Below are 16,528 nucleotides of genomic sequence, written 5' to 3'. Positions count from 1 at the left end.
GTGACTTCACTTGAGGCGGTTGCCTCATCAGGGAAGATGCACCCCAGGATACACCCCCATCACCTCTTGTTTCCTCCAGGCCTATAATGAGAATTATATCCCCATACAGCCTAGTCAAGAAAAGGACAAAGTGTACCCCAGGAGGAGATAGTTTATACATTAAAGGAGTTGCAGAACCTTGACCATTTGTATTGGCAGGAGTCTGGGTTGCATCCAAGGGTGGTAGATTAAGGAAGACAAAATATAAGATTAGGCCGGGCATGGTGGCTCATGCCTGTAACCCCAGCACTTTGGGAGGCTGAGGCAGGTGGATCGCTTGAGCCCAGGAGTTCAAGACCAGCCTGGGCAACATAGCAAGACCTTGTCTCTTAAAAAAGAAAAAAATAAAAGATTAGATCAGGCCAAACTGACTGATACAGGTGTGCACCCAGCAATGGGGGTTGTGCTGGCTTGAGCACCTGGAGTGGGGTTACCAGTCTGAGCTGGTGAATTGCAACCTGGATCCAGTCGTAGCCTACAAAGAAGCTGAGATGCTGGCACTTCCCTGGGAAGCTGTGGAGGGAGGCAGAGGGAGAAGGGAACCCCTTCACCATAGTTCCCAAAAGCTCTATGTTAGTTATCCTCTATAGGCTGGAGATAATGTAGGACGTGCCAAATGCAATCTGGCTTCTTGCTTTCCTGACTCAATGGACTTCATGTCAAGGAAGTTTCTAGGAGATCCAGTGGTCTGGGGCATGGCATGTCAGGGTAGCTCCTCTAAAAGAAGAAACAAATTGCTGAGCCTTATATTGCCTACTATAAAGAAGGAGAAAAAGAAGGAGGCAAAATCTTTGATGGGACTCTGGATCTTTAAGGCAACCTATGCCACATTCAGACCCAGCCATTGGGGAGGCCTGACGGTGCCAATTAACTCTGGAGACCAGGTTCTTTATGATAAAGCTCAGGGAAGGAGCGGCCCTCAGGCATCAGTGCCATGGCTAATCATGGTGTCCCAGAGGGGAATGGGGACTACATCTAAAAAAAAAAGCCCCCGGCCCCCACCCCCCTGAAAAATGTTAGGTGCAATGCCGGTTGCAGCTGCGGTCCCAAACATGAGAATTTTACTGGAACCAGCACGGCCCCTGGCCTCGTGTGCATCTTCAATCCCCAAATGCTTTCTTTTCCATTTCACTAACTAAAGAGAGTTGGAAATAGTGTGCCTTGGTGTAGCAGGGACAGCCGTACACCTTCACTGCGTTGCCTCGGGGCTTTGCCGGCTCTCACGATGTCAATCTTAATCTAGTCCAAAGGGTCACTGATCATCTTGACATAGTTCAGAACATTAGTCTGGCCCATTACATTGATGACATTACGGTAATTGGCCCCAGTGAGCAGGCCATTGCAAGCACTCTAGATTCTTAGTAAAATATTGTATGCCAACTGAAGGGGGTACACTCCACAAAAACTCAGCAACATGCCATGTCAGTGAAGTTTCTAGAAGATCCAGTGGTGGGGGGCATGGCATGTCAGGATATTTCCTGTAAAAGGAGAGACAAGTTGCTGCACCTTATACTGCTCACTACAAAGAAAGAGGCAAAATCTTTGATGGGACTCTGGATTTTTGAGCCAACACATACCACATTCAGCTGTGCTTGCTGCTCTACCCATTTACTATAAAACCCATAAGACTGTAAGTTTTGAGTGAGGTGTGGAGCAAGGTGAGGCTCTGAAGCAGGTCCAGGCTGCAGGGCAAGCTGCCTGTCACATGAGCTTAAGACTTGGAAGTGACTGTAGCAGATGATGCTGTATGGAAAAGCTCCAACAGGAGAATCACGGTACAGTTACTGACCATTAGGTTTGGAATTAAGTCATGCTTCCTCTACCAAGAACTAGTCACCATTTAAAAAACAGCTCCTGGCCAGGCACAGTGGCTCACGCATGAAATCTCAGTAGTTTGGGAGGTCGAGGCGGGTAGATCACCTGAGGTCAGGAGTTCAAGACCAACTTCGCCAACATGGTGAAACCCCATCTCTACTAAAAATACAAAAATTAGCCGGGCATGATGGTGGGTGTCTGTAATCCCAGCTACTCGGGAGGTTGAGGCGGGAGAATTGCTTGAACCCAGGAGGCGGAGGCTGCAGTGAGCCGAGATCACACCACTGCACTCCAGCCTGGATGACAAAGCAAGACTCTGTCTCAAAACATAAATGAATAAAAAAAAAAACAGCTCCTGGTTCACAACTGGACATGGTGAAGGTGGAATGCCTGACTGTGGGACACCAAATGACCCATGCAACCAGAAGTAGATGTGATCTGATCCACCTGATTGTAAGATTGGACATGCATGATACTGTTCTATTCTTTTTCTTTTCCCTCCCTCTGTCAACCAGTTGCCAGCACTAGGAATGGCATTCTATTACTGAATAGCATATATAAGATCAGGTCTGAGCAAGTCCAGAAGGCACAAAGAAATTGCATGAGCAGGTGGTTCAAATTCCCAGGGTACCTACCCTTATTGCTTCACTGTTTCTCCCTCAACCCACATTTGCTGAAGTTGCTACGACCAGTTCACACAGAGGAAAAAGCACAGACATGATTTCTAAATGAGTCTGCATGGTACCTCTGCACAACTACAAAGAGACAGCTACTGTATTATAGCCACACTCAGGGTGTCCCTGCAGGACAGCGATGAAGGTTCTGTCCCAGGGGGCAGAACCTCTGACTGTGTGGATTATCCACTTGCACGGAAGGAAAGATGACCTGAGGGGCAGATCCACACTGACTCATGAGCAGTGGTTAACAAGTTAGGGGCTGGTTGGGGGCTTACAAATCACAAGACTGAGAGATTGGTGATGAGCAGGTATACGGGAGAGAAATATGGATGGGCTGCTTGAAATGGGCATAGGTGGTGAAGCTAATTTTAACACACACAAGTACCGAGAGGGCATCTATTGTGGAGAAGCCCTCAGTAATGAGGTGGACAAGGTGACCCATCCTGTAGATGGCAACTTCTATTCCCAGCTACCCTGGTTCTTGCTTAATGGGCCCATATACATGCTATGGTGGCAGGGATGACTGGCTGTGTCTGGTGTGGTAGGCAGAGTAACAGCACTCCAAAAATGTCCATGTTCTAATCCTTAGAACTAAATATGTTGCATGGTACACGGCAAAGGGTGAATTTTTTTTTTTTTTTTTTTGACACAGTCTTGCTCTCTCACTCAGGCTGGAAATACACAGGCCCAGGGACCAAGGGATGGATATGGGAGTAGCTCTTCTCACCACTATTCCCAATTACTTACTGGAGGAATTTTGGCTTCCTATCCCCTCAATTTTGTGTTCAGTGTGTGAGCTTAATGCTCAGAGGAGGAACGCTCCCTCCAGGGAATGTGAATATGACTCCTTTAGAATTGGAAGTAGTGAGGCCGGGAACGGTGGCTCACACCTGTAATCCCAGCACTTTGGGAGGCCGAGGTGGGTGGATCACTTGAGGTCAGGAGTTTAAGACCAGTCTGGCCAACATGGTAAAACTTCGTCCCTACTAACAATACAAAAATTAGTTGGGCATAGTGGTGCATGCCTGTAATCCCAGCTACTCGGGAAGCTGGGGCATGAGAAGCACTTGAACCCAGGAGGCGGAGGTTGCAGTGAGCTGCGATCACACCATTGCACTCCAGCCTGGGTGACCGAGCGAGACTTGTTTCAAAAAAAAAAAAAAAAAAAAAAAAAATAGTGGGTAGAGTGTTCTCCCCTGGTCATTTTTTTTTTTTTTTAAACAGGCAAATTTTATTAAAGGAAAATTTTGCATGGTTTACTTTTCACCAGTCTGTTCTGGCATGCTTCTAATGCTGTCAGAGTCATCTGGATCAATGATAGCCAGTGTGCACACTCTGTAGTATTTTCCGCACGCTGTGCCCAGTTCAATATTATTTCCACTGTAGTGATGGACACCAGTTTTAGCCAACATTGCATAGTACTCTATTTCAGATTTCCTCAAAGCTGGGCAGTTGTTAGCAAGAATGACCAATTTTGCTTTGCCTTGTCTGATCATCTTCAGAGTCTGTTTGTACCCCAGGACGTACTTCCCACTTTTCATAACGAGTTGGAGCCTAGAGTTGATCGACTCCAGCGACTTTTTCGTCTTCTTTGCGGCCACCATCTTCCTGCCTCAGGTGCGGGACGGCCCCCAAGCAAAAAAAAAAAAAAAAAACCCTGGTCATTTTGAGGTGTGTATGTTGCTTAACTAAAAGGCAGAGAAAAGAGTCAACTGTCCTGTACTTGACAGGGTGATTAGCTAGGATTGCCGGAAGGAAAATACGTTCCTACTACACAATGTGGGGAGGGCAGAAGACAATGACAGAAAAGAGGGGATTCACCAGGTGCCTCAGTCCCCGCAGTTCCCCTTCCAGTATTGACAGGGAAGGGGAAATGTGACAATCTAACAAACATAAGACCAGAAGAGGCTGAACTGCACAGGAGTAAAGGTTTAGGACACCCCACCTATAAAAACCCCAGTCAGCCAAAGTGCTGGCACATGGTTAGAGGAAAGTGGGGGTGGAGGAAGGATGCTGTGATTGCTAACTTGGGCCTGGTGACCAGCTGCCAAAGTGGGGGCTGTAGCAATTTTCTGTTGTTATTTGCATGCCCCGCTGTCTTATTTAAAGAGCCCGGTTGCGCGGTGGCTCACGCCTGTAATCTCAGCACTTTGGGAAGCCGAGGTGGGCAGATCACGAGGTCAGGAGATCGAGACCATCCTGGCTAACACGGTGAAACCCCGTCTCTTATTAAAAATACAAAAAACTAGCCGGGCGTGGTGGCGGGCGCCTGTAGTCCCAGCTACTTAGGAGGCTGAGGCAAGAGAATGGCGTGAACCCAGGAGGCGGAGCTTGCAGTGAGCCGAGATTGCGCCACTGCACTCCAGCCTTCACCCAAAGGAAAAGAGTGGGTGCTGAGGGGTAAAAGGAATAGCCCTGCCTGGATCGCTTGTTTCCCTTCCACATCCACATTTCCCATTCGATGAAGGGCCAACCTGCTCTGGCTGCCTTCCCTTCGGGCTTTCAGTTGGGATTGGCCAGTGGGAGGCACCATCAGGATGAAAGCTGTCCACCCCCAACCTCCCTGACTCCCTCTCTGGCAGGGGCTGTTGTAAGCATGGCCACAGCTCCAGCTGGGCAGTCCCCTCCCATGATGAGAGCTCCCTCCTCTTGCCCTTTCAGCTCTATGGGTTGTAACGGCTTCCTGTAGCGTGAGCCCTGCTGGGTTCCATCCTTGGTAGGTTCCCACAACTCTGCCCACATCTCCAGTTAATCCCTTAGTTGAAGGCTCTTGGTACCCCTTTGAATATACAGTCGGCCTCTGTACCCTCGGGTTCTGCAGCCTCAGATTCAACCTAGCACAAATTGAAAACATAAAAACGAGTGAACAAAAAATAACAATACAATAAAAATACAACTTTAAAAACCAGTAAAACAACTTTTTTTTTTTTTTAAAGACAGGGTCTTGCTGTCACCCAGGTTGGAGTGCAGTGGCGCAAACATGGCTTACTGCAGCCTCGACCTCCTGGGCTCAAGCAATCCTCCCACCTCAGCCTCCCAAGTAGCTGGGACCATAGGCGTGCACCACCATGCCCAGGCAAATTTTGTATTTTTTGTAGAGGTGGGGTTTCACTATGTTGCACAGGCTGGTCTTGAATTCCTAGGCTCAATTGATCTGCCCATCTCCACCTCCCAAAGTGCTGAGATTATAGGAGTGAGCCACCATACCTAGCCGACAAGTACTTACACAGCATTTACATTGTATTAGGTATTACAGGTAATCTATGGATGATTTACAGTATATGGGAAGATAAGTGTTGGTTATATGCAAATGCATTCATCTCTTGGTATCCATGGAGGATTGGTTCCAGGACCCTCCCAGGTACCAAAATTCACGGAAACTCAAGTCCCTTATATAAAATAATGTAGTATTTGCCTATAACCTACATACATTCTCCCACATATATATTTTTTGTTGCCCAAGCTGGAGTGCAGTGGCACAATCTTGGCTCACTGGAAAGTCCACCTCCTGGGTTCAAGTGATTCTCCTGCCTCAGCCTCCCCAGTAGCTAGGCCTACAGGCATGCTCCACCACACCCAGCTAATTTTTTTATTTTTAGTAGAGACGGGGTTTCACCATGTTGGTCAGGCTGGTCTCAAACTCCTATCCTCAAATGATCCACCTGCCTCGGCCTCCCAAAGTGCTGGTACTACAGGCGTGAACCATTGTGCCCAGCCATTCTCCCATATACGTTAAATCATCTCTAGATTACAATGTAAATACTATGTAAATAGTTGTTACACTTTATTATTTGAATTTTCCCCCCAATATTTTCAATTTGCAGTTGGTTGAATCCATGGATGCAGAACCCATGAAGGGCCAACAGCACTACACCATTTTACATCAGGAACTTAAGCATCCAAGGATTTTGGATCAAGGATGTGGATCCTGGAACCAATCCCCGGAAAATATGGAGGGATGGCTGTAACATCCATTTCCTGCTAGGGAACGGATGGATACAGGAATAATGCTTTAATAATGACCTTGTAATCCTCTTGAAACTAATCACTTCAGATTTTGTGAGTCAAACCAGTTCCATACTCAGGTCCTAGCCCGGGCAAAGGAAATGCTTTCCTGGACAGCCCAGGTTCGACGGGTGCCTGGGGTGCGTGCCAAGGCCCCACTGCCCTCTGGTGGTTGGATCCAGGAAATGCACCTCAGGGCTCCAACCTCTGCTGAATCTACCCCATTAGGAATTGAGCGATCCTTACCCCAAATGCTTGAAAGCAGAAGTGTTTCAGATTTTGGAATATTTGCACATACATAATGAGATATCTTGGGGATAGAATCCAAGTCTAAACATGAAATTCATTTGTTTCATATACAGTTTCTACAAATAGCCTGAAAGCAATGTTATATATTTTATTTTATTTTAATTTTTTTTTTTTGAGACGGAGTCTCGCTCTGTCGCCCAGGCTGGAGTGCAGTGGCCGGATCTCAGCTCACTGCAAGCTCCGCCTCCTGGGTTTAAGCCATTCTCCTGCCTCAGCCTCCCAAGTAGCTGGGACTACAGGCGCCCGCCACCTCGCCTGGCTAGTTTTTTGTATTTTTTAGTAGAGACAGGGTTTCACCGTGTTAGCCAGGATGGTCTCGATCTGCTGACCTCATGATCCGCCCGTCTCGGCCTCCCAAAGTGCTGGGATTACAGGCTTGAGCCACCGCGCCCGGCCACATATTTTCTTTGAGACAGAGTCTTGCTCTGCTGCCCAGGTTAGAGTGCAATGGTTCGAGCTCAGCTCACTGGAAACTCCGCCTCCTGGGTTCCAGTGATTCTCCTGCCTCAGCCTCCTGAGTAGCTGGAATTACAGGCATACACCACCATGCCCAGCTAATTTTTGTATTTTTAGTAGAGATGGGGTTTTGCCATGTTGGCCAGGCTGGTCTCGAACTCCCGACTTCAGGTGATCCACCCAGTTTGGCCTCCCAAAGTGCTGGGATTACAGGCATGAGCCATCGCGCCCGGCCCAAATTTATATATTTTAAATAATTTTGCGCATGAAGCAAAGTTTTGACTGCAACCTGTCTCATGAGGTCAGATGTGCGTTCTTCATTCGTGGCATTGTGTTGGGTTTTCTGATTAGGGATGCTGTCTGCACACACCTGAGCTTCTCTCATGCAGGGGTCACTCCCCACTTTACAGGTGAGAACTTGAGGGCTCCAGTGACTTCCCACTGCCCTTTTGGTCTTCCCACGGTTAAGAGCAAAATCTTAACCGTGGAACACGAGGCCCCGTCCTTGCCTCCCCTGTCACTCTGACCCAGCCACCTGGCCTTTTCTCAGGTCCCAGTGTTTGTGGGCACAGCTCCAAGTTGCAATGTTTGGGAACTTTCTGGGTCCTTTTCCACCTGGAGGCTTCAGCTCCTTCTTCAGGATATCTCCTTCTTCTTCTTCTCCTCCTGGGATATCACTCATTTGGGACCCAGGAGGGTCCTCCTTGCCATCCCCTCCCTCTCCTCTGCCTCTTATTCACCTCTTGCACAAACACTGGGCACTGGTTAGTGCCGCTCTCCCCCACGGGGCAGGGCACGTCCTGCTTAGCTCGTTGCGGTATCTCAGTGCCTGGCATGTGGGAACAACCATCCCAGCAGCTGACAGCCATGAAGTGTTTCTGTGCCAGCCTTTGAACTAAGTACTTCAGGCCCCGAGGCCACTGTCCCTCCTAAAGACCCTCGTCCCCAGGAAGCAGCCCTTGACTCTATTAAAAACTCACATTGATTTATTAGAATATGAAAAAGATTCAGTTTCTTCTGTACAGGCGGCAGAGTGGCAGCAGCTGCGGTGGCTTGGTACATGGTTGTCGACGTCACCCTTGCATGGTGACTCCTGCCCAAACAGCACTTGCATGAAGAGGAGGATGGACAGATGGGCCGAGGACGCATGGCCCAGTCCCCTGCAAAGAGGGACAACTCTGACTATTGCACAATCCTGGGGGAGTGCCCCAGGGACAGGGGGAAGGAGTGTGTGTGAGCAAAGGTCTCTGGGGGCCCAGGATTCTGCCCAACCCACCAGCCCCGGGGGACAGGAGATCCTCAGGGGAGGCCTTCTCCCCCCACCCCTGACCGCCTCCACAATGGGCTCCACGGCAGGCAGGGTGTGGTACACACGAGGGAAAGGTTCCAGGGGCCAAACCCAGGGTGGGGGAAGTAAGAGCAGGCCAGCAGGACTGGAGGTCAGGCCCAAGAGCTAGGCAGGTGCCAAGAGGCCAGCATCTGTGAGGCTGGAGAGACTCTTGATTAGGAGTGGGAGTTACTTCTGATGTCACAGTCTTCGGGCAATAGTTAAGAGCCCAGCAGGCAGAGAAACATGGGGGAGGGGGTTGGACAGACAGGCACAAATGAACAAGGGTAATTCCTGGAGTGTGAGGAGGGAGTTAGAGGCAGAGCACTGTTCAGCCAGGGGTTTTCAAAATGTTTTAAAAAACAGGAGTGCCCTCTGTGCAAACAATCATATATAGAAGTGTGAACAAATGAAACTTAAAAAGGCAGCACATTCTGGACCCACGGCCAGTCCTTCCCCCAGCAGCATCCCCTGAGGGGCCTAGTAGTCCCCATGGGAGCACAGTTCGGAAAGCTCTGAGTCACGTCACTGTCGACCTAGAAACCACCCCTGCTCCAGGCAGAGACGCTCAGAGATGCCCTCAGCCCGCAGCTCTGAGTAAGGACAGGTTGGGGTGGTAGCCAGGGTGACAGAGCTGGCAGGAGTGTGAAACCTTGGTGGGTCAGCAGTCCCTCCCCCAGCCATGTGCCTGGTACCCCTGGCGTGTCCCCTAAAAAAGCCGAGGGAGGCCTCAGCTCCCTCCCTTCCCAGGGGGGACCACAGCTGAGCCAGAGACTCTTTGGTTAGAAACTAAGATTGGTCTGAATGAGGAGGAGGATGAGGCAGAGGGAGGAGCCTCCAAGGCCCTAGTCCAGGTCCCGGAGAAGCCTGCATCTAGGGAGAGGCAGAGTCGGCCTCACCAGCCCCAGCAGTTCTGCCAAATGGACTGGGGAGGCAGCTCTGGTGGGGCGGATGCTTCCCAGGAGGCGGTGGTGGGGAGCTGTGCTGGGGCGGGGGCTGTGGGCCCAGCTGCCATGCGGTAGGGGGAGGGGCAGGGCCAATCCGCATCAGGAAGGGCAAGGGGAGCCCCCAGCAGCCCCTGCTCTGGTGGGAGAGTCTGTGAGGGGACGGGCGCTGCCTGCTGGCCCTGGCGCTACTGCCCCTTAGGGATGAACGGCTCTCCCTCCCCAGGCTCAGGGTGCGGGCCTGGGTCACTGAGGCAGCGCTGTATCCTCTGGGAGCTGGGGCTGTCACTGGGTGCGGGGGTGAAGACATCGTCGGTTCCTGGGGTCGAAGGCTCCTTGCTCCGCATCATGATACCCCCATCGTCCTCCTCGTCCTCCTCAACCACCTTCGCAGGATCCCGGCTCAACCCCAAGACCTTGCCCTTCAGCTCCTCGTTCACCAGGTCCACAGACTCGGGTGACTGCGGGGAGGCCGGGTCAATGGTGATGACAGGCAGGTCCTCCTTCGGCTCATAGGCCAGCGGGTCTGGGACCAAAAGCAAGACACAAGCTGGGTTCCGCTCTGGAGCCCAGCCCAGCATGTGCCACTCGGCCACGTCAGCGCTTCCTGCAGGTCTTCTCATGAGCACAGCTGTCCTTGTCCCAACAGGCCTCAGAAGCCGGCCTCTGAGACCCTCCACCCCACAGCTTCCCTTCCTCAGACTGTGGCTCTCTCCTCTCACAGGGGCTCCCAGAGGTGTCCCTCCACAGGCCAAGACCTGGGGCTCCTCCCGGCATCCGTCTACCCTGGGGCCTTGCCCTCACGTTCCCCACACGCGTTAGGGGTCTCAAAGGGGCAGATACCCCGCTTTCCTGCCAGGCACCATGGCTCTCCCAGCTCCCCGCACAGTCCTCATCCGGAACATCTCTGTCCCTAGGGATGGCCCCTGACGTAGAAGCAGCTCATGGCTTGGGAGGGGCCCCTGAGGTCAGCGAGGGCCAGGCCTGTCCTCCCAGTGGCTGGGGCCTGTTCCTGTGGAGCCCCATCCTTAGGAGGCGGCAGCTCAGAGCACCCAGTCCTGAGGCCCCTCACCAGGCCCTTACCTGAGCCGATGCGGGCCCGAGACATGGTGGGCGAGTCCAGCTTGTGGGCTGGCACTGTCAGGTAGTTGTTGATCTGACAGAGAGGACAGACGGCGTGAGCACAGGCAGCTGGGCAGAGGGAGCCCCTCAGGACAGAACCCGGCCAGTACCACCCCACCTTCCATGTATGCGGGGCACTCGCTCCCCGTCCCTTGTGCCTGTGTGGGCAGCCGTACTGGCCCTTCAGGAGCTCCTGAGGGCTCAACCCAGGCTCCTGTCACAGCCTCCCTGAACACACCTACACTGCCCAGCCTTAAACCCACCCATTCCTCTGTCCCCTGCCACTGCCCTAACCAGGCCACACCCCACACCCCCACGCCAATCCCTCGCTTAGAACTCTTCATGGCTCTCCATGCCCTTACACGGCCAACAAGCCCCTCGAAAGCCAAACCCTGTTCCTAGAATGGGTACATTTCCGCAGAGGCTGTGGCGGAGCTTGGGTGAGTGGGGTGGGATACAGGTTCCCAGAGAAAGGCAGAGGCTACCTTCTGCTCCAGCTGCCGGGCCTTCTGCCTCCGGAGCAGCATCTGGTTCCAGGCTTCCTCGTAGGGGTCCACCACCAGCGTGTGTCTGTTGTAGGACCGCAGCTGTGGGAGGCACAGCATCAGGGCAGTGCAGGCGCCGGAAGGCTCTGGTCATGGAGGGGTGGGGGCAGTTCTGGAGGCCAGGCCAGCCCTGCGGTGGGTGCCGAGGGGCACGGGCAGGGCAGGGCTGCCGTGGAGAGGGGCTGCAGGGCTCCTGTACCCTGGGGGTCGGGCTGGGGAGCAGGCCCTCACCCGCTGCCTGGTCTTCTGCAAGTTGTTCCTCAGGATTTTGCGGATCTCCTCCTCCTTGTCCTTGGACAGTGCTGGCAGGATGCGCTCGGAAGGCAGGGACTTGGGGTGGATGTTCCTGGGACAACAGGGCATAGGTTAGGTCCCCAAGATTCTTGGGACCCTAGAGCCTCCCAGGTTTGGCCAGAAGGAAGTCACCCTAGGGATGACCCAGGTGGGCACCAAAGCCTCAGGTCCTTAGTGTGAGCCCACAGCCCTCTTGTCCACCCCAACAGGACAACAGAGAGCCCTGCCCTCAGGTGGCCGCCTCCAACTGGGCTGGAGGGGCCGGTGTGTGGGAGCAGAAGCTGCCTGGTTGCCCGGGCACTCACTGCATGGAGACGGTGGAGACGGCGGAGGGGATCTTGCCCATGCCCCCGCTCTCCACCAGCTCGATGGCCTGCTTCATCTCCATCTTGTGGTAGAAGGCGATGAGCTGGGGCTCCTTGGAGCGCTCGCCGGCTATCAGACACTTCTTCACGTATTTCTTATTAAACCGGTTGAGCCTGGTAGGAGAGGAGGGAGATGGATGGAGCCAGCTCCCAGGAGTGGGGAGATGCCCAGGCCCAGGAGACCCTTGCCTGCCCCTCCCGGCCTGCCCACCAGGCCTGCCACCTACTTGTCCTTCCAGTGGTGGTGACCATAGTGGCCACAGATGTCCTCGATGCCTGTCAGAAGGTGGTCCAGGAACTGAAAGGGGCCCAGGGCCAGGTCAAGCCTCGCTGTGGGGCACTTTCCCCTCTGACTAGCCCCACTCCCTCCTGCAGCTGCGGCCTTGCTGTGCCCAGCCCTGTAGTTCCATGAGCAGCCAGCAGGTGGCGCCCACACTCCACTCATCAAACCCAGTGGCCCAATTCTGGGTATCTTGAACCCTTGCCTGTGTCTGGCTGAGCTCCCTTCTCTAATCCCACCTGGGATCCATGCCTAGGATAGGTCTCAAATGGAGGCAGAGATGGCATGATGCCCCCTCCTCAGGCTCCCAGCTGCTCACACCACACCTTCCTATGGCTCCTGGGGCAGAGGGAGACCCCGGGCACCAGCACAGGGAGGAGGGGCTGATGCGGGGCAGGGACATGAGGCCCAGCTGCTCCCCATCTCCCCGTTCCTCCTGCAACCGAGGACCCAGCCCGCACTCTAGTACCTGTGTGTGGATCTCCTCGTTGATGGAGCGCTTCGTCTCTTGCTTTTTCTTCACAGCCAACAGGTCTACCAGGGGCCGAATGGTCATGCCCTGGGAGGCAGGCAGATGTCAGGCACTCTAGTTCTGCTACCCAAGCAGGGAGGCCACGGAGCCTCCCTACGCCCACCCTAGACCCCCAAGGCTAGGATGCCCTCTCTGCTCTGCCCTCTCCCAGGACCCAAGGGTGTGAGAACTCTCCCACTTCCCGGCACTTATCTAAAGATAGGTCCTTAAGGCCTGCTTCTTCCTGGAGACACGGTCAGAGGTTTAACTGCCAAATGACCCCCATGCTGGTCATCTGGCCTGGGCCAGGCAGCAGACAGCCTGGGTTCAGATGTAGACAGCACCGCAGACTCACTCTACAACCCCAAGGAAGTCAGGCCCCACACACAGGGAAAACCACCTCTGCACTGCCTCCCTACCAGGACTGCGAGAAGGACCAAGTAATAACAGCAGCAGTGGATGGAACTGCACACCTGCCATGTGACCAACACATGTGCTTGGAAGTGTTTTAGCATCAGCTCTCCAATACCCACAACACTAAAAGGCAGGTCCTTCCATTGTCCCTATTTAACAGATGCAGAAACTGAAGCTCAGAGAGGTTAAGCAGCTTTCTAAGATTCCACAGAAGCAGTAAAGCCATGGTTCAAACCCAGGCAGGCTGGCTCTGAAGGGAGGCCCCCTCCCCAATGCTGCCTTCAATGAAAATGGGCTTGGAAAATCATTAGCACAACCAACTTGCAAAATCAAGGTGAAAAAAATATTTTTGAAGATGGAAGCAATGCAAGAGGACAAAAGTAGCAGCCGCCTCCTCTCCTTTTTCTTTTCTTTCTTTCTTTTTTTTTTTTTTTTTTTTGAGATGGAGTCGTGCTCTGTTGCCCAGGCTGAAGTGCAGTGGCATGATCTTGGCTCACTGCAATCTCCACCTCCCGGGTTCAAGCAATTTTCCTGCCTCAGCCTCCGAGTAGCTGGGACTACAGGCACCCACCACCACAGCCAGCTACTTTTTGTATTTTTAGTAGAGACAGGGTTTCACCATGTTGGCCAGGCTGGTCTCAAACTCTTGACCTCAGGCAATCCGCCTGCCTCAGTCTCCCAAATTGCTGGGATTACAGGTACGAGCCACCGTGCCCAGCCTCTCTCCTTTTTCTTAACTTGAGACAGAGTCTCACTCAGTTACACAGGATGGAGGAGTGCAGCGGCGCAATCACAGCTAACAGCTGCCTTAACCTCCTGCGCTCAAGCTATCCCCTCCCACCTCAGCTTCCCAAGTAGCTGGGACTACAGGCATGCACCACCACACCCGCCAATTTTTTAAATTTTTTTGTAGAGACAAGGTCTTGCCATGTTGCCTAGGCTGCTCTTGAACTCCTGGGCTCAAAGGATCCTCCTGCCTACGCCTCCCAAAGTACCGGGATTATAGGCATGAGCCACTGCACCAGGGTCCCCTCTCCCTTTAAAGGACAGAAAATAAGCCCAACCCCAGGTTTCCCCTATCTTTTTCTCTTGAGAGAACGCAAAGATGTATCCCATCTAGGGCTTTTTGAGGATCAGTGCCCAGAAAAGACAGAAGGGATGGTAAAGAAATGGAGGCTCACACAGAGTGTTTCTCATTTGCCCAAGGTCAGACAAAGTCAGGTAAGGAAGAGCAATTTGCACCATCACAGGCTGGGCTTCCTTGGGGACCTTAGGCAGGAAAGTGGCTCTTAGCTAAGCCTGGGCCATTTAAATGCACAGAAATCACTGACCAGCAGGCTAGAAGGATTCTTGGGAATCATCTCACCCAGTTCCCTCACTTTATAGATGGGAACTGAGACCCAGAGAAGCAGGGGGTCTTTCTTAGGGTCAAAGGGACACCAACACAGAGCTAGGGCTGACTCCAGGCTTCCTGCTGCCTGTCTCAGAGCCCTTTCCAGTTCCCTATGCTCTGATATTACTCCCATTTTACAGATGCAGAAACTGAGACCCTAAGATATGAAATCTCTTGCCTAAAGCTCTACAACGAGTTGGTAGCAAAGAGAGATCTTGGAACTGTTGACTGTACCCACTTCTCTTTTTTTTTTGAGATGGAATTTCACTCTTGCCCAGGCTGAAGTGCAATGGCGCGATCTCAGCTCACTGCAACCTCCGCCTCCCGGGTTCAAGTGATTCTCCTGCCTCAGCCTCTCAGGTAGCTGGGATTACAGGCATGCGTCACCACGCCCAGCTAATTTTGTATTTTTAGTAGAGGCAGGGTTTCACCATGTTGGTCAGGCTGGTCTCAAACTCCTGACCTCAGGTGATCCACCCCCTCAACTTCTCAAAGTGCTGGGATTACAGGCGTGAGCCACCACGCCCAGCCAGTACCCACTTCTCTTAATGCTCTATGAGTTCCAAATTAAGTTGGGCAGCATTCTGGTTCCTTTACATTCTGATCAGTCACTCTGCAATGACTCATCACAATTCTCATTTTATGACTGAAGAAACTGAGGCCCAGAAAGGGGGAGTGGCTTGCCCAAGGTCACTCAGCAAGTGAGTGGTGGAGCTGGGACTAGAATCGCATTTCAAATCACACGCTTTCCTCTCTTTCCACGGGCACAGCATCAGGGTCCCCAAGGCCTTCTCTGCCCCGGCCCAGCACCTGCACAAAGACGGTGAAGAAGATGACGGTGATGATGGCAGTGAGGAACAGGTCACACATAGGGAAGTGCTTCTTGTCCAGGAGGTAGCCCAGAGAGAAGGCGATGGCGCCTCGCAGGCCCCCATAGGCGATGATAAACTGGTCCTTGGGGGTCAGCTTCACGATGCGGAACTTGTTGATGAACCAGGTCAAGCCCAGCACGCCTGCAGGGGAGGAGATGGGGGGATGAGGGTCAGGTCGCTGTCCCCAGTGCCTCCTAGCTTCTGCATCAGTGATTTCTCTGCGTATCCAGGAAGTCTCCACTAAGCCCACCCCACTCACTCAATTCCTGGGTCCCTCAGCCCAGAGTGCCCTGAACCCCTCAATTCAAGAGCTGGGTGGATCCTTAAGGGGCTTCCCCAACCTGGATGTGCCTTAGAGACATCATGGAGGCCTCCAGTGGCTGGAGGGTGGGGGGCAGGAAGAGGGAGAAAAGGTGAAACAAGATGGTCCCTGGTCAATACTCGTTAAATGTGACGGGTATGTGGGGGGGTCATGATCCTATTCTCTCTACTTTTCTAAGTACTTGAAATTTTCCATAATAAAGCATAAAAAATGCAGAGGGCTGGGCCCAACCTCCACCCACAGAACCAGAATCCCTGGAGGATGAGGCTCAGGAACAAAGGGGATTTCAAAAGTGCACCAAATAAATGTGAGGTCGCACCAGGCGTGGGGCACAGACCTAACCCTCAGAGAGGAAATGAGAGATCCAGGAGGAGGCGACGGAGGCACTGGGGTGAGGTATGTGGGGCACATGTGAGTGGAACCCATGCACCTGGGGCCCGGTCCCCACGTGTACCCCGGCCTGCTGCATAGGTTTGGAGGACTGCATGTGGTTCTGCACATGGTTCAGCACGTGCTCACGTCACCTGTGCTTGAGACAGTGCAGAGAGCACTCAGCTCAGAGTCACAGACCTGGGTTCTGTGGGCCTCAGGCCCCTTGTCAGGACAGCCACAGGCTCAGAGTCTCAGGGCCCCCTCACTTTGACACAGTTGACTCTGTCTCCAGAGACCACAGCCTTGCTGTGACACAGGCTTCTCCCAGCCCAAGGGCCCATCATGGAAACGGGAAGCCCCTCCTGTCTAGCTGTGCTGGGAGCAGGCAGGAGCCAATCAGGAAGCCTCCACCACAAACTGCATCACACATATACCCCCAGCCCCTCCACACACACACACCAGCCCC

The 16,528-nt window shown here is 52.9% G+C and overlaps 2 protein-coding genes across 4 annotated transcripts in view; both read right to left on the bottom strand.

Moving 5' to 3' along the window:
- Positions 1 to 3,734: 3,734 nt before the first annotated feature.
- On the bottom strand, positions 3,735 to 8,449 carry LOC111547636 (60S ribosomal protein L30-like). 2 transcript variants are annotated; one of them, XM_023219524.3, is made up of 3 exons: positions 8,282 to 8,449; positions 5,309 to 5,365; positions 3,735 to 4,139 (listed from the first exon to the last, which is right to left on the bottom strand). In XM_023219524.3, exons 1-3 carry the CDS (start codon positions 8,413 to 8,415, stop codon positions 3,788 to 3,790), a joined length of 543 nt encoding a protein of 180 aa, XP_023075292.1. In that variant the 5' UTR covers positions 8,416 to 8,449; the 3' UTR covers positions 3,735 to 3,787. The 2 variants fall into 2 exon arrangements, with proteins under 2 accessions (XP_023075292.1, XP_023075293.1); XM_023219525.3 differs by lacking the exon at positions 5,309 to 5,365.
- SLC9A1 (solute carrier family 9 member A1) overlaps positions 8,266 to 16,528 on the bottom strand; it is a 62,811-nt gene continuing 54,548 nt past the window's right edge. Inside the window, exons 5-13 of one of the 2 annotated variants that reach the window (XR_002733180.3) lie at positions 15,307 to 15,509; positions 12,648 to 12,737; positions 12,126 to 12,196; positions 11,839 to 12,012; positions 11,471 to 11,585; positions 11,180 to 11,281; positions 10,656 to 10,728; positions 8,676 to 10,098; positions 8,270 to 8,461 (exon numbers count right to left, since the gene is read on the bottom strand). Coding sequence is in view for 1 of the 2 variants with exons in the window: in XM_023219522.3 (XP_023075290.1) it covers positions 9,761 to 10,098; positions 10,656 to 10,728; positions 11,180 to 11,281; positions 11,471 to 11,585; positions 11,839 to 12,012; positions 12,126 to 12,196; positions 12,648 to 12,737; positions 15,307 to 15,509 (1,166 nt within the window). In the remaining variant the exon portion in view is untranslated. Of the gene's footprint in view, positions 10,099 to 10,655; positions 10,729 to 11,179; positions 11,282 to 11,470; positions 11,586 to 11,838; positions 12,013 to 12,125; positions 12,197 to 12,647; positions 12,738 to 15,306; positions 15,510 to 16,528 lie in introns of both variants that reach the window. The other variant, XM_023219522.3, reaches the window with a different exon arrangement.

This window comes from Piliocolobus tephrosceles, chromosome 1 (assembly GCF_002776525.5).
Source record: "Piliocolobus tephrosceles isolate RC106 chromosome 1, ASM277652v3, whole genome shotgun sequence".
NCBI lineage: Eukaryota > Metazoa > Chordata > Mammalia > Primates > Cercopithecidae > Piliocolobus > Piliocolobus tephrosceles.
This window is presented reverse-complemented; position numbering and strand designations above follow the sequence as displayed.

Coding starts and splice junctions, on each gene's coding strand:
- LOC111547636 (XM_023219524.3), bottom strand. CDS start 8,415: ATGCAAGTGCTGTTTGGGCAGGAGTCACCATGCAAGGGTGACGTCGAC. Junction 5,366..8,281: donor TCATATTCTAATAAATCAAT/GTGAGTTTTTAA, acceptor AATTTGTGCTAG/GTTGAATCTGAGGCTGCAGA. Junction 4,140..5,308: donor CCGACTGTATATTCAAAGGG/GTACCAAGAGCC, acceptor CACCTGAGGCAG/GAAGATGGTGGCCGCAAAGA.